Source organism: Schistocerca gregaria, chromosome 9, assembly GCF_023897955.1.
Source record: "Schistocerca gregaria isolate iqSchGreg1 chromosome 9, iqSchGreg1.2, whole genome shotgun sequence".
NCBI lineage: Eukaryota > Metazoa > Arthropoda > Insecta > Orthoptera > Acrididae > Schistocerca > Schistocerca gregaria.
The window spans coordinates 182271158-182287986 of NC_064928.1; the positions used below are offsets into that span (position 1 = coordinate 182271158).

Consider the following 16829-nt stretch of genomic DNA (forward strand, 5'->3'; position numbering starts at 1 on the left):
AGCCGAAGGTGAAGGCCCGCTCGTGTACCCTTGATGGATGTACGACATAAGGCTTTACGCCTCGCCTGGGTCCGTCAACGTCGACATTGGACTCTTGGTGACTGGAAACTTGTTGCCTGGCCGGACGAGTCTCGATTCAAAATTGTATCGAGCGGATGGAGACAACCTCATGAATCCATGGCGCCTTGCATGTCAGCAAGGGACTGTTCAAGCTGGTGGAGGCTCCGCAATGGTTTGTGCCGTTGGTGTGATATGGGATCCCTGATACGCCTAGATACGACCCTGACACAGGTGACACATACGTAAGTACCCTGTTTGATAACCGCATCCGTTCAGGTCCATTGTGCGTTTCGACGGACTTGGGAAATTCCAGCAGGACAATGAGAGACCCCACACGTCCAGAATTTCTACACAGTGTCTCTAAGAATACTCTTCTGAGTTTAAGCACTTCCGCTGGCCAACAAAATCCCCAGACATGAGCATTATTGAGCATATCTGGGATGCCTTGTAACTTAGTGTTGAGAAAAGATATCCATCCATCGTACTCTCAGAGATTAATGGACAGTCCTGCAGGATTCATGATGTCAGTTGCCTCCAGCACCAATTGAGACATTAGTCAAGTCCATGACACGTCGTGTTGCGGCACTTCTGCGTGCACACGGGGGCCATACACGATATTAGGCAGGTGTGCCCAGTTTCTTTCGCTCATTAGTGTATATCAGCATAATTTAGCTGTGTTTTAGCTGAAGCAGTAATGAAGGAATGGGTGTAATAGTACAAGGCAATGTTATTTGTGGCTGGCGCACTTTTCACATAGGCACACCCTCTCGAGGGTAAATACGGTTAAAGAGTTTTAAATGACATCTACTTTACATCTACATCCATACTCCGCAAGCCACCTGACGGTGTGTTGCGCAGGGTACCTTGAGTACCTCTATCGGTTCTTCCTTCTATCCCAATTTCGTATTGTTCGTGGAAAGATAGATAGTCGGTATGCCTCTGTGTGGGCTCTAATCTCTCTGATTTTATCCTCATGGTCTCTTCGCGAGATATACGTAGGAGGGAACAATGTACTGCTTGACTCCTCAGTGAAGATATGTTCTCGGAACTTTAACAAAAGCCCGTACTGAGCTAATGAGCGTCTCTCTTGCAGAGCCTTCCACTGGAGTTTATTTATCATCTCCGTAACGCTTTCGCGGTTACTAAATGATCCTGTAACGAAGCGCGCTGCTCTCCGTTGGCTCTTCTATATCTCACACCGGTGAGCAGTATTCAAGCAGTGGCTAACAAGTGTAATGTAAACTACTTCCTTTGTTTTCGGACTGCATTTCCTTAGGATTCTTCCAATGAATCTCAGTCTGCCTTCTACTTAACCGACGATTAATTTTATATGGTCATTCCATTTTAAATCACCCCTAATGCCTACTCCCAGATAATTTGTGGAATTAGCTGCTTCCAGTTGGTAACCTGCTATATTGTAGCTAAATGATAAAGGATATTTCTTTCTCTGTTTTCGCAGGACATTACACTTGTCTACATTGACATTCAATTGCCATTCCCTGCACCATGGGTCAATTCGTTGCAGATCCTCCTGCATTTCAGTAGAATTTTCCATTGTTACAACCTCTCGATATACTACAGCATCATCCGCAAAAAGCCTCAGTGAACTTTCGGTGTTATCCACAAGGTCATTTATATATATTATGAAGAGCAACGGTCCTACGACACTCCCCTGCTGCACATCTGAAATCACTCTTACTTCGGAAGACTTCTCTCCATTGAGAATGATATGCTGCGTTCTGTTGTCTAGGAACTCTTCAATCCAATCACACAATTGGTCTGATAGTCCATATGCTCTTACTTAGTTCATTAAACGACTGTGGGGAACTGTATCGAACGCCTTGCAGAAGTCAAGAAACACGGCACCTACCTGGGAAACAGTGTCTATGGCCCTCTGAGTCTCGTGGACGAAATAGCGCGAGCTGGGTTTCACACGATCGTCTTTTTGGAAACCCATGCTGATTCCTATAGATTAGATTTGTAGTCTCCTGAAAAGTCATTAACTCGAACGTAATACGTGCTCCAAAATTCTACAACTGATCGACGTTAGACCTATAGGACTATAGTTCTGCACATCTGTTCGACGTCCCTTCTTGAAAACGGGGATGACCTGTGCCCTTTTCCAATATTTTGGAACGCTACGCTCTTCCAGAGACCTACGGTACACCACTGCAAGAAGGGGGGCGAGTTCCTTCGCGTACTCTGTGAAAAATCGAACTGGTATCCCATCAGGTCCAGCGGCCTTTCTTCTTTTTAACGATTTTAATTTTCTATCCCTCTGTCATCTATTTCGATATCTACCATTTTGTCATCTGCGTGGCAATCTAGAGAAGGAACTACAGGGCAGTCTTTCTTTGTGAAACAGCTTTGGAAAAATACATTTAGTACTTCGGCCTTTAGTCTGTCATCCACTGTTTCAGTACTATTTTGGTCACAGAGTGTCTGGACATTTTGTTTTGATCCACCTACCACTTTGACAGAATAGCAAAATTTCTTAGGATTTTCTACCAAGTCAGTACATAGAACTTTACTATCGAATTCATTGAACGCCTCTCGCATAGCCCTCCTGACACTACATTTCGCTTCGCGTAATTTTTGTCTGCCTGCAAGGCTTTGGCTATGTTTATGTTTGCTGTGAAGTTGTCTTTGCTTCCGAAGCAGTCTTGTAACTCGGTTGTTGCACCACGGTGGCTCTTTTCCATCTCCCACGATTTTGCAGGGGTTTCTCCGTGTAAGGGGCTATGAGACGTAAGCCTTTGTAAGTCTTTTCTCCGATAAAAAAACCAGTGGCCTCCGAGATGGTGAAAGAGGTTGACGTCCGTCGGACGCTTTACACTAGCATTTCACCGACTGTTGAAAAAGTGTAATGCAACTGATTTGAAGCTTAATAATAATAACAGTAAATACAGCAAATTTTGGAAAATCTGAATTCCATTCGTACTTGCGCACGTGTCAAATACTCCAGTGCAGCCCGCCGTGTATTCTAGTATCCGCGCTGCAAACTGTACAGTGGAGGACTCTGGTTTTGGCTACAGCGAGGGCGGGCAGCCCAGACGCCCCAGCTGGTGTGACGTCACCGCGGCGCGCGGCCCGGGGTGGCGGAAGCCTGACCCACGCAGCACACACTGCCCCGGCGGTCGCGCGCCGCCCACCCGACACACGGCGCTCCGCAAGTTCCGCAGCAGCCCGTGCTGCCGCCTGCACGGGCTAACGATATGCTTCTATCTGAGCCGGCTGTCGTTTGAAGTCTGTGACGTGACACTGCAGTGTTGCCCGATCGCTTGGGGCTGCCAGAAATGTACCAGGTACTTCGGCTCGCATCCCGAGTGCTGCTACCTGCTTGTGTGATGCGCTATCCGACAACCGCGTTTCAGTTCTCGAATGTGTATTTGTTTCCGTTGACGAAAACGAGACGTCGCACTGTACTTTATGCGTCTTACTACAAGAATTTAGGCACCAGTAGTATCAGAAATTGAGTCTGCCTTGATGCAAAACACCTTGTCTTTCGTTTATTTCTGCATTCTTCCAAACTAGTTTCGACGACAAATATCACCATCATTACTGGGGCTTTTTAATCTAAAACATGCAGAAAATAGCATGGTTACACAAACACAGTAGCATATTATTACTTTTTTTTACTATTCGTTTTTTGAAATATAATTTACTATGGATACTTTCATACTACCTTATTTATTGTATGTAACACCATATTTTGAGCAATTATTGTCGCTGTTTACGACATATTTTCTGTGCGCTTTTTTCTGTTGCCGTTTTTTACTTAGCGAACATCGTGCCATCTGCAACCATACAATAAATAAGGTAGTATGAAAGTATCCATAGTAAATTATATTTCAAAAAACGAATAGTAAAAAAAAAAGTAATAATATGCTACTGTGTTTGGGTAACCATGCTATTTTCTGCATGTTTTAGATTAAAAAACCCCGCTGATGATGGTGATATTTGTGGTCGAAACTAGTTTGGGAGAATAAAGGAATAAACGAATAACAAGGTGTTTTGCATCAAGGCGGACTCAATTTCTGATATTACTGTTTTTCTATACAAACATGGACCAAATGGAATAGTTCCAAGATAAAATCATTGTTAATTTAGGTACCGTTGTTAATTTGTTAACTTGTTCAGAATATTCAAATGTTATAAGATGTTTTAAAACCATAGCTACGTAACTAAATAAGGACAAGACTTTCGGAACACAAGAAAAGCGGATATGCTCTTGTTTAAAAGAGTCTAGTGAAAAGTGGATACCAGGTGTTTTATTCTACCTTACTCGGCGCCACTGAAAATTTTCCCAAAAATTCTGGCACTTCTACGTAAGTACATAGAGGATCTAATGTTAAAACATGAACGATTTCCTGTGGTTATTTATTATTTATATTTCGCCTCATAGAGGATTTAACGTGTGTATTTTACATGTAGAAGTGGGGTAAATTTGAACCTCTGTATCTCAGAATTGGATAAAGATATTAAGAAGGATTCTAAATTTGTTCTAAATGGGGATCTTAAAATTGTATCGCAAAAATTTCTACCATATAATGTCCATAGCCATCTTGGAATTCGCGGGTTGGGGTTTGTAAGAAAAATGGTACAAAAGCCATGTTTTGGGGTTTTGTCTATGGAACAGCACGTGAACTGATGGTGCATCTGTAAGCCTCTTAAGAGCCATCGTAGACCACATAAAGTGCAAAAGCCACTAACCGATATGCTCAATTTGCCTAAGCGGGAGGAAGTGTGTAATATTCATGTTTTGACCCTATGTTGTAGGATAGTCACACTAAGATGATCCTTCTGTTCGGTATACGAATCGTCCCTAACCCATAGGCTGTTCAGCACACTTGAGTATACCTTTCTATCACGAATAGAATCCGAGGTAAGAGACCCAGAAGAATCCTGTTTTTATGCGCGGCGTTTTGTAACGTGTTAAGTAGCGTACGCTGTCGCACGCGAACCGATTTTTTAAAGTATCGAAAAGTTCTTGACCAGTTTACTTCACACATGTAGACGACGGTCTAAGACCGATATTACACTCATATTTCTTTGACAAAGAAATATTATCAAATATTCGTCAAATTTCATTCACAAAGATCTTTGATGTGGCGCTTTAAAGGGGTGTTATACTGTCGTCATATTTTTCGTCAAATTTCAACATGACGGGCAACAACTTATTATGCGGCGCAGTTGCTAGTACTACAATTACACTGTGTGCGTATTTGGAAGAAAAGCGACGGAAAAAAAGGAAACATACTTGCAAGACGCCATAGATATTACGTCAAGATAATAAAAGCATTGAGCAAAATTTTGCACGAGAGCTGCAAGTGCAGGATGTCAACTCTTATATATAAATTACTTGTGAATGGATGAGAGTGTATTTCAGTATTTGGTCAGTGAAGCGGTTTCTCATATTACAGGGCAGAATACTCTCTTGAGAAATGCTATATATGCAGAAGATAGGCAAACTGTGTCACTGCGATGTTTTCACACGGGGCAGAGCTACTCTAGTTTGCAACACAGCACACTAATATGACATTGCACATCAACCAAATTAATTCCAGGAACGTGTGAAGTGATTTATAAAGCACTGAGGAGGAAGTACGTGAAGGTACATAAATGTTTCGTAGACTATATTGGCAATATGAACTATTTTCATTTTTGAATAATTTAATTAATGGAATTAGTGATCCAACAACCACGTGTGACGAGGGCCTCCCGTCGGGTAGACAGTTCGCCGCATGTAAGTCTTTCGATTTGACGCCCCTTCTGCGACTTGCGCGTCGATGGGGATGAAATGATGATAATTAGGACAACACAATACCCAGTCCCTGAGCGGAGAAAATCTCCGACCCAGCTGGGAATCGAACCCAGGCCCTTAGCATTGACATTCTGTCGCACTGACCACTCTTTTTTTTTTATCTGCTCGGGGCGGACGTCGCAAGACACCCGTTTCAGTTCGTCGTTGATCTGTTAACCCAGTTTTTTTATTACAGAGGGTAGCTAACCCTCTGACCGAACACGCTGAGTTACCGTGCCCGCAATCGAACCCAGGCCCTTAGCATTGACATTCTGTCGCGCTGACCACTCAGCTACCGGGTGCGGACACAAAATTAATAAAAACTACGAAACAGTTGAAGCGCTTTTCAACTTGTGCCATCCAGAGTTCAAAAATAGACAAAGTAGAAGGGAAAGTTAAGAAAGAATTTTTTATTTTCGAGTGTGACCACATCGTCTATTCCGGCGTGCTGAAACGCAGCCTGGATCTTTCCAGATGTATGAGTGGGTGTGGACATGAAGTCGCCTGCAGCATATTCCACCTGTCCATCAATACACAATTAATAGCATGCAATGTGCCCCTTCCTCACCCTAGTCGAAGCAAGTTTATTAAAAAGAAAAAGAGAGCGAGCCGATCGAACACACCAACTTTGAAGCCATGTTTACAAACACACTACAGAGACGTCAAATAGCTGTAGCGACGCCAGCTCTCCAAGTGGTTACATTTCACATTGCAGTGAACTAAAAATGAACGACCTTTGTGATCAAATCTCCGCCGAGGCTCTAGATTTAATCATATTTATTTGACGGCAGACGAGATTTGACAAAGTTCCTTAGCACACCATCAAATCTCTCTGGCATAAATATTTGACATGTAAGCTTCGACAAAGAAATGTGATAGTGTAATACCGGCCTAAAAAGTTACGGACAAAGGGTAAACGTTGTTAGCAAAGAACTCGAAAAATCCTTCGCCGATTTAACTCCGAGTTTTACACGACACTCTAATAAACGACAGCACGGACATGACTTAAGTATCTTTTGAATATACATGGTATAAAATACATACACTACTGGCCATTAAAATTGCTACATCACGAAGATGACGTGCTACAGACGCGAAATTTAACCGACAGGAAGAAGATGTTGTGACATGCAAATGATTAGCTTTTCAGAGCATTCACACAAGGTTGGCACCGGTGGCGACACCTACAACGTGCTGACACGAGGAAAGTTTCCAACCTATTTCTCATACAGAAACAGCAGTTGACCGGCGTTCCCTGGTGAAACGTTGTTGTGATGCCTCGTGTAAGGAGGAGAAATGCGTACCATCACGTTTCCGTCTTTGATAAAGGTCGGATTGTAGCCTATCGCGATTGCGGTTTATCGTATCGGGACATTGCTGCTCTCGTTGGTCGAGATCCAATGACTGTTCGCAGAATATGGAATCAGTGGGTTCAGGAGGGTAATACGGAACGCCTTGCTGGATCCCAACGGCCTCGTATCAGTAGCAGTCGAGATGACAGGCATCTTATCTGCATGGCTGTAACGGATCGTGCAGCCACGTCTAGATCCCTGAGTCAACAGATGGGGACGTTTGCAAGACAACAACGATCTGCACAAACAGTTCGACGACGTTTGCAGCATCATGGACTATCAGCTCGGAGACCATGTCTGTGGTTACCCTTGACGCAGCATCACAGACAGGAGCGTCTGCGAAGGTGTACTCAACGACGAACCTGGGTGCACGAATGACAAAACGTCAATTTTCCCGATGAATCCACGTTCTGTTTACAGCATCATGATGGTCACATCTGTGTTTGGCGACATCGCCGTGAACGCACAAAAAATGGTTCAAATGGCTCTGAGCACTATGGGATTTAACAACTGAGGTCATCAGTCCCCTAGAACTTAGAACTACTTAAACCTAACTAACTTAAGGACATCACACACATCCATTCCCGAGGCAGGATTCGAACTTGAGACCCTAGCGGTAGCGCGGTTCCAGACATCACTACTCTTGATGAACTGTGGTACCGTGTTGAAGCTGCATGGGCACCTGTACCTGTTTGACTCAATGCCCAGGCGTATCAAGGCCGTTATTACGGCCAGAGTTGGTTGTTCTGGGTACTGATTTCTCAGGATCTATGCACCCAAATTGTGTGAAAATGTAATCAAATGTCAGTACTAATATAATATATTGGTCCACTGAATACCCGTTTATCATCTGAATTTCTTCTAAGTGTAACAATGTTAATGGCCCGTAGTGTATATATCCGTACTTCCATGTTAATATTATAAATGCGAAAGTAACTATTCTGTTACATTTCCACGACTAACCGCTGAACAGATATACACTCCTGGAAATTGAAATAAGAACACCGTGAATTCGTTGTCCCAGGAAGGGGAAACTTTATTGACGCATTCCTGGGGTCAGATACATCACATGATCACACTGACAGAACCACAGGCACATAGACACAGGCAACAGAGCATGCACAATGTCGGCACTAATACAGTGTATATCCACCTTTCGCAGCAATGCAGGCTGCTATTCTCCCATGGAGACGATCGTAGAGATGCTGGATGTAGTCGTGTGGAACGGCTTGCCATGCCATTTCCACCTGGCGCCTCAGTTGGACCAGCGTTCGTGCTGGACGTGCAGACCGCGTGAGACGACGCTTCATCCAGTCACAAACATGCTCAATGGGGGACAGATCCGGAGATCTTGCTGGCCAGGGTAGTTGACTTACACCTTCTAGAACACGTTGGGTGGCACGGTATACATGCGGATGTGCATTGTCCTGTTGGAACAGCAAGTACCCTTGCCGGTCTAGGAATGGCAGAACGATGGGTTCGATGACGGTTTGGATGTACCGTGCACTATTGAGTGTCGCCTCGACGATCACCAGAGGTGTACGGCCAGTGTAGGAGATCGCGCCCCACACCATGACGCCGGGTGTTGGCCCTGTGTGCCTCGGTCGTATGCAGTCCTGATTGTGGCGCTCACCTGCACGGCGCCAAACACGCATACGACCATCATTGGCACCAAGGCAGAAGCGACTCTCATCGCTGAAGACGACACGACTCCATTCGTCCCTCCATTCACTCCTGTCGCGACACCACTGGAGGCGGGCTGCACGATGTTGGGGCGTGAGCGGAAGACGGCCTAACGGTGTGCGGGACCGTAGCCCAGCTTCATGGAGACGGTTGCGAATGGTCCTCGCCGATACCCCAGGAGCAACAGTGTCCCTAATTTGCTGGGAAGTGGCGGTGCGGTCCCCTACGGCACTGCGTAGGATCCTACGGTCTTGGCGTGCATCCGTGCGTCGCTGCGGTCCGGTCCCAGGTCGACGGGCACGTGCACCTTCCGCCGACCACTGGCGACAACATCGATGTACTGTGGAGACCTCACGCCCCACGTGTTGAGCAATTCGGCGGTACGTCCACCCGGCCTCCCGCATGCCCACTATACGCCCTCGCTCAAAGTCCGTCAACTGCACATACGGTTCACGTCCACGCTGTCGCGGCATGCTACCAGTGTTAAAGACTGCGATGGAGCTCCGTATGCCACGGCAAACTGGCTGACACTGACGGCGGCGGTGCACAAATGCTGCACAGCTAGCGCCATTCGACGGCCAACACCGCGGTTCCTGATGTGTCCGCTGTGCCGTGCGTGTGATCATTGCTTGTACAGCCCTCTCGCAGTGTCCGGAGCAAGTATGGTGGGTCTGACACATCGGTGTCAATGTGTTCTTTTTTCCATTTCCAGGAGTGTATATTAAATTCGGTATGGATAAACTTGAGCTCTGAGGAAGAACATAGGCTATTTTAGGAAGTCTGTAGTACAAGATAATTACGCATTTAAAGAATATAACTGGAGTTAGGGAAAAATAATTTTGCAAAAGCTATTTAGTGCAATCTTTGACTTTTGAACTTTATTATGTTTGTGAAAACATACTCCAGATAATACGCTTCAAGATAGTGAATACTTATACTGTCCTCAAAGTGTATAACCCAGACATCTTTAGAAATATAGTTAAATGCGTAAATAAGAAAACCACATCGACCCTCAAGTGGATGAATTGGGGAATGAAACTTATTTCTGACATCAGTGAACAAGTGAACATAAACCACGTCGAAAAGTTATTAAATCTGTTGCATGAGGTCCACGTTGTACAGCTTCTTCAATAGCAAGATGCTCAAGGAGGGGGGAGGGATGGGGGGTGGGCGCATCACTAATTATGCTTACCGCAACAGGCAGTCATCACGTGTTCATCTTCGCTAATGTGAAACATGTAAGCACTCCTCTTCTACTGGACAAGTGCTTATAGCTATTAACGTATATGCTGTAGAGCCCATATGTTAACTGGACGTTTTCAAAATATGGAAAGCAGAGAACTTGCAATAGAAGTGGTTTGTTTGACAGTACCGCTCAAATTTCTTCAGAGCCCATATTTGTGGACCAGCTTTGCCATTTCAGAAACGTTTGTTATCGAGTGCCCGGCTATAAATATCTCCCCGTGTCAGTGTGACTTATGTCAGTTGTTTACCCCATATGCAGCCTAGATCATCGAGATCATCGCAAGAATGATTCCCCACTGTCTCTGCTCCACTTACGCACCCCTTTACCACGGCGCACGACAGCAGTGCCTAAGTTACATGCAAATGAAAGACTTGCACGGTGCAGAAGATAGTCTTTCCTGGAGAATTCTGAGCCAATCATGTCATTAGACTCTTCATTTTATTGAATTGAAACGAATAAATGTGTTGCAAAAAAAATGTAAGTACAAAAGCAAAAAATATATATGGGCCTACAGTGTAATCGTGACTTATTGTAGGTGCGGATGATGGAGCAGCAGCTGGCACAGGCGGACTGGGCGCCCGGAGAAGCTGAGGAGCATGCACAAGCCGGCAGCGGACGCAAGGACACGGCCATCACCAAGCTGGAGACCCAGGTCGAGGAGCAGGTGCGTCCAAGTATCGCTATCTGGTCTATACTGCTCGCTGCAAGGGCAAGGGCTGTCACCAAGGTGTGGAGAAACAGGCCAAGGGACAGGTGTATCCAAGTGCTCTAGTCTAGTCTATACTGCTAGCCACAGGGACGTGGCCATCTCCAAGATGTGGATCCAGGTCGAGGAGCAGGTGTGTCCAGATACTCTAGTCTAGTGTATACTTCTACCTGCAGGGACATGGCCATCACCAAGATGTGGACCCTGGTCGAGAAGCAGGTGCGTCCAGGTATTGTCTAGTCTGCAGCAGGCCCATAGCCATCACATAGATGTGGATCAAGGTCGAGGAGCAGGTGTGTCAAAGCATTCTTGTCTAGTCTATACCGCTACTGCAGTGCCATAGCCATCACATAGATGTGGATCCAGGTCGAGCAGTAGGTGTGTCCAGATACTCTAGTCTAGTATATACTGCTAGCTTTGGGGCCACAACCATCACCCAGATGCAGTATTTCAGCCCCACTACTCTAGTAGTGTACACAGTTGGTTACTATTCTAGTCCAGTCTGTTCTGCTAGCTGCAGGACCATGGCTATGACCAAGATGTGCCATCACTAAACTGAAGACCCAGATTGAGCAGAAGGTATGTGTAACTATTGTAGTAGTCTATACAGTTGGTCACAAGAACACAGTCATCACCAAGATTAAGACTCTTGTTGAAGGTGAGATGTATCCAACTACTTTCTTAGTCTGCACAGCTGGTCCCAAGAACACCACGATCACAGAGCTTGAGACACAGGTTGAGGAGGAGCAGGTGCCCCCATCTACTCTAGTAGTGCACACAGCTAATGACAAGGACACCACCAAGCTGGAGACCCAGGTTGAGGAGAAGGTGCGTGTAACTACTCTACTAGATTATAGAGCTGTCCACAAGGGCACAGTCATCACTAAGCTTGAGACACAGGTTCAGGAACAGGTGCCTCCACCTACTACAGTACTGTACACAGCTGATGACAAAGACACCACCATCACCAAGCTCGAGACCCAGGTCCAGGAGCAGGTGCATCCAACCACTTCTAGTCTACTCTGTGCTGCTAGCTAAGGCCAAGACTGTCACCAAGATGTTCAAGGAACAATCGTATCCAAGTGCTCTAGACTAGTCTATACTGCTAGCTGCAGGGCCATGGCCATCTCCAAGATGTGGATCCAGGTCGAGGAGCAGGTGTGTCCAGATACTCTGGTCTAGTGTATACTTCTACCTGCAGGGACATGTCCATCACTAAGATGTGGACCCTGGTCGAGGAGCAGGTGCATCCAGGTATTGTTGTCTAGTCTGCAGCAGGCCCATATCCATCACATAGATGTGGATCAAGGTCGAGGAGCAGGTGTGTCAAAGCATTCTTGTCTAGTCTATACTGCTACTGCAGTGCCATAGCCATCACCAAAATGTGCCATCACTAAACTGAAGACCCAGATTGAGCAGAAGGTATGTGTAACTATTGTAGTAGTCTATACAGTTGGTCACAAGAACAAAGTCATCACCAAGATTAAGACTCTTGTTGAAGCTGAGATGTATCCAACTATTTTATTAGTCTGCACAGCTGGCCCCAAGAACACCACAATCACCAAGCTCGAGACTCAGGTCTGGGAGCAGGTGCATCCAACCGCCTCTAGTCTACTCTGTACTGCTAGCTAAGGCCAAGGCTGTCACCAAGATGTTCCAGGAACAATCGTATCCAAGTGCTCTAGACTAGTAGTCTATACTGCTACTGCAGGGCCATGACCATCTCCAACATGTGGATCCAGGTCGAGGAGCAGGTGTGGTCAGATACTCTAGTCTAGTGTATAGTTCTACCTGCAGGGACATGGTCATCACCAAGATGTGAACCCTGGTTGAGGAGCAGGTGCATCCAAGTACTGTTGTCTAGTCTACTGCAGGGCCATAGATATAGATGTGGATCAAGGTCGTGGAGCAGGTGCGTCAAAGTATTGTTATCTTGTCTATTCTGCTAGCTGCAGAGCTGTAGCCATAACATAGATGTGGATCCAGTTCGAGGAGCATGTGTGTCCAATACTCTAGCCTATACTGCTAGCTGAGGGGCCACAACCATCACCCAGATGAAGACACAGATTGAGCAGAAGGTATATACAGCTGGTCACAAGAACACTGTCATCACCAAGGATAAGACTCTTGTTGAAGATCAGTTGCATCCAACTACTTTATTAGTCTGCACAGCTGGCCCCAAGAACACTACCATCACTGAGCTTGAGACACAGGTTGAGGAGCAGGTGCCTCCATCTACTATAGTACCGTTCTCAGCTAATGAGAAGGACACCACCACCATCACCAAGCTGGAGATCCAGGTTGAGGATAAGGTGCGTGCAACTACTCTACCAGACTACAGAGCTGTCCACAAGGGTACAGTCATCACTAAGCTTGAGACACAGGTTGAGGAACAGGTGCCTTCATGTACTATAGTACTGTACACAGCTGATGACAAAGACATCACCAATCACCAAACTCAAGACCCTGGTCGAGGAGCAGGTGTGTCCAACCACCTCTAGTATTCTGAGTACTGCTAGCTGCAAGGCCCAGGCTGTCACCAAGATGTGGAGGAGAAGGTCAAGGATCAATCATATACAAGTGCTCTAGACCAGTCTATACTGCTAGCTGTAGGGTCGCAACCAAGATGCAAATCCAGGTCGAGGGGCAGATGTGCCCAAATACTCTAGTCTAGTGTATACTGCTAGCTGCACAGATGTGGCCATCACCAAGATCTGGACCCTGGTCGAGGAGCAGGTGCGTCCAAGTATTGTTGTCTAGTCTGCTGCAGGGCCATAGCCATCACAAAGATGTGGATCAAGGTTGAGGAGCAGGTGTGTCATTCTTGTCTAGTCTATACAGCTAGCTGCAGAGCCATAGCCATCACATAGATGTGGAGCCAGGTCGAGGACCAGGTGTGTCAAAATACTCTAGTCTAATGTATACTGCTAGCTGTGGGACTGCTAGCTGCACAGATGTGGCCATCACCAAGATCTGGACCCTGGTCGAGGAGCAGGTGCGTCCAAGTATTGTTGTCTAGTCTGCTGCAGGGCCATAGCCATCACAAAGATGTGGATCAAGGTTGAGGAGCAGGTGTGTCATTCTTGTCTAGTCTATACAGCTAGCTGCAGAGCCATAGCCATCACATAGATGTGGAGCCAGGTCGAGGACCAGGTGTGTCAAAATACTCTAGTCTAATGTATACTGCTAGCTGTGGGGCCACAACCATCACCCAGAAGCAGCATTTCAGCCCAACTACTCTAGTAGTGTACATAGCTGGTCACTATTCTAGTCTAGTCTATACTACTAGCTGCAGGTCCGTACCTATCACCAAGATGTGCCATCACTAAAGTGAAGACCCAGATTGAGCAGAAGGTATGTGTAACTATTCTAGTAGTCTATACTGCTGGTCACAAGAACCTTATTAGTGTGCACAGCTGGCCCCACACCAACATCACTGAGCTTGAGACACAGGTTGAGGAGCAGATGCCTCCATCTGCTCTAACACTGTACACAGCTAATGACAAGGACACCACCATCAGCAAGCTGGAGACCCAGGTTATGGAGAAGGTGCGTGCAACTACTCCGCTAGACTATAGAGGTGGCCACATGGCCACAGTCATCACTAAGCTTGACACACAAGTTGAGGGACAGGTGCCCCCATCTACTCTAGTACTGTACACAGCTAACGACAAAGACACCACCATCACCAAGCTCGAGACCCAGGTTGAGGGGAAGGTGTGTGCAACTATACTAGACTACAGAGTTGTCCACAAGGGCAGAGGCATCACCAAGCTTGAGACCCAGGAGGATCAGGTGCCGCCAACTACTGTGATAGTGTACACATCTGACCAGAAGGACGTGCCTTCACCAAACTTGTGACCCAGGTTGAAGAGCAGCTGCATCCAAGTGTTCTTTTAGTCTACACAGTTGGTCACAAGGACACTGCCATCACCAAACCAAGATCAAGGAGCATGTCCATGCAAGTACTTTAGCAGTCTACACTGCTGGCCACAATGCCATCACTATCACCAAGTTGGAACTGCGATGCAGCTCAGTGGTAATCACACTGGGCTCGCACTCAAAACCAGAATGAGTCAAATCCCCATCTGGTTTTCCTGATTTAGGTTTCCTGTAATTTTTATAAATCATTCCAGGCAAATGCTGTGAAGGGTCCTTTGTAAGGTCACGGCCGGTTTTCTTCCCCTCCTGCTCTATTCCGAAACCCTGCTCCATCTCTAATGACCTGGATGTCGACGGGTCGTTAATCTTACTTCCTTCCTCCTGAGAAATTTGGAAATTTGTGGTAAATTACTATGGGACCTAACTGCTGAGGTCATCGATCCATAACCTGGGTCTCCAGTTTGGTGGTGTCCTTGTCATTAGCTGTGTATAGTACTAGAGTAGATGGAGGCACCTGCTCCTCAACCTGTGTCCCAAGCTCGGCGATGGTGGTGTTCTTGGGGCCAGCTGTGCAGACTAATAAAATAGTTGGATGCATCTCAACAAGAGTTTTAACTTAGGTGATGACTCAAATAATTCTTCCATAACCATTGTACGGGAAGGTGTGCAACATTCGGCAGACTTCACTTTCACTGGGCTTCCAGCATAAGTAAAAAAAAAATAAAAAAAAAAAAAAAAAATGAGTGACACCCCCCAAGTATTCGAACGTAAGTTGAAAGATATTCTTGAGCCACATACCTTTTATTGTATACAGGAGTTCTTCACAGTATTTGCGAACCTTTCTCAGGCGCAGTCGGACTATAAGGTGTGACGCCACCATGAACCTCTCGCCACGCCGCACTGCATAGTAGCTTATAGGTACGGCGCACGCGTGTTTAACTCGTAAGCAGGTATGAATGTGATCGAGATTTTTCTTGTCATAGCGTATTACGAGGGTTGTCCGTAAAATAAGGTTCCCATGGCGCTACATTCCTGAAAAGCGACCTTGGTTCCCCCACTCCAAATCCTCTGCCTAGTCAAATGCCTGCGCTCAGTCTTGGCTTGGCAGCCGTACGTGATGGATCTCCTCCTCTCTTGGCCCGCCAGGTGTGAGCTGCGCTTGGTGATCCGTTTCCTGTCTGCAAAACACATTGCGCCGGCAGAAATCCATTTTCAGTGATGCGAAATCTATGGAGATAAGTGTATGAGCGTACAACACGTGCTCAAATGGTGCAGAGAGTTCAACAACGGCGTACTGACGTCCACAATGAGGAGCGTTCTGGACGGCCATCTGTTTCTGACGAAGCAATCGCAAAAGTGGAGGCAGCGGTGCTCTCAGATCGAAGAGTAACGGTTCGTGAGCAAAACCTCTATTGACAAGATTTTGACGGAGCATCTAGGGTATGCTAAGGTTTGCGCGAGGTGGATGCCAAGAATGTTGACCAAAGACCACAAACGTCAGCGGCCCAAGAACTTCTTCAAGATCACGGAACTCATGGCGAGAAATACCTCGACTCCATCGTCACTGGAGACCAGACTTGGGTGCACTACCGCACACCCGAAACCAAAGATGAGTTCGCACCGATAGTCGCCGAGATCGCGAAAATTCAAACAAACGCAAAGTGTCGCCAAAGTGATGGCAACAGTGTTTTTGGGACAGGAAGGGAGTATTGTTGTGCGAGTTCTTGCCCACCGGTACAACAATTAACGCTGCCAGGTACTGCGAGACACCGCAAAAATTGCGCCGTACAATTCAAAACAAGAGGGGGGGGGGGGGGGGTATGCTGTCCAATGGGGTGCGTTTGCGTCAGGATAACGCTCGACCGCACACCGCTAAAGCTACCAACGAGCTCAACGCAAAATTTGAATAGGGTGTTGTCAAACACCCACCCTACAGCCCGGACTTAGCCTCAAGTGACTACCATCTCTTCTGCCACACGAAGAAACAACTGGGTGGAACGCATTTCAGCCACAGAGAAGAGCTGGAAGAAGCGGTTCTCAGGTATCTGCGCGGCTTGGCGGCAGATTTTTTTGACTCGGGCATTCAAAAGCTCGTAC

At 46.4% G+C, this 16829-nt stretch overlaps 1 protein-coding gene across 5 annotated transcripts in view; it reads left to right on the plus strand.

Annotated features, from left to right (window-relative positions):
- LOC126291754 (uncharacterized protein CG43867) overlaps positions 1-16829 on the plus strand; it is a 518693-nt gene that overhangs the window by 300674 nt on the left and 201190 nt on the right. For all 5 annotated transcript variants that reach the window (XM_049985431.1, XM_049985433.1, XM_049985432.1 and 2 more), the window contains one exon: positions 10680-10808. In XM_049985431.1, coding sequence (XP_049841388.1) covers positions 10680-10808 — 129 coding nt within the window. The remainder of the gene's footprint in view (positions 1-10679; positions 10809-16829) is intronic.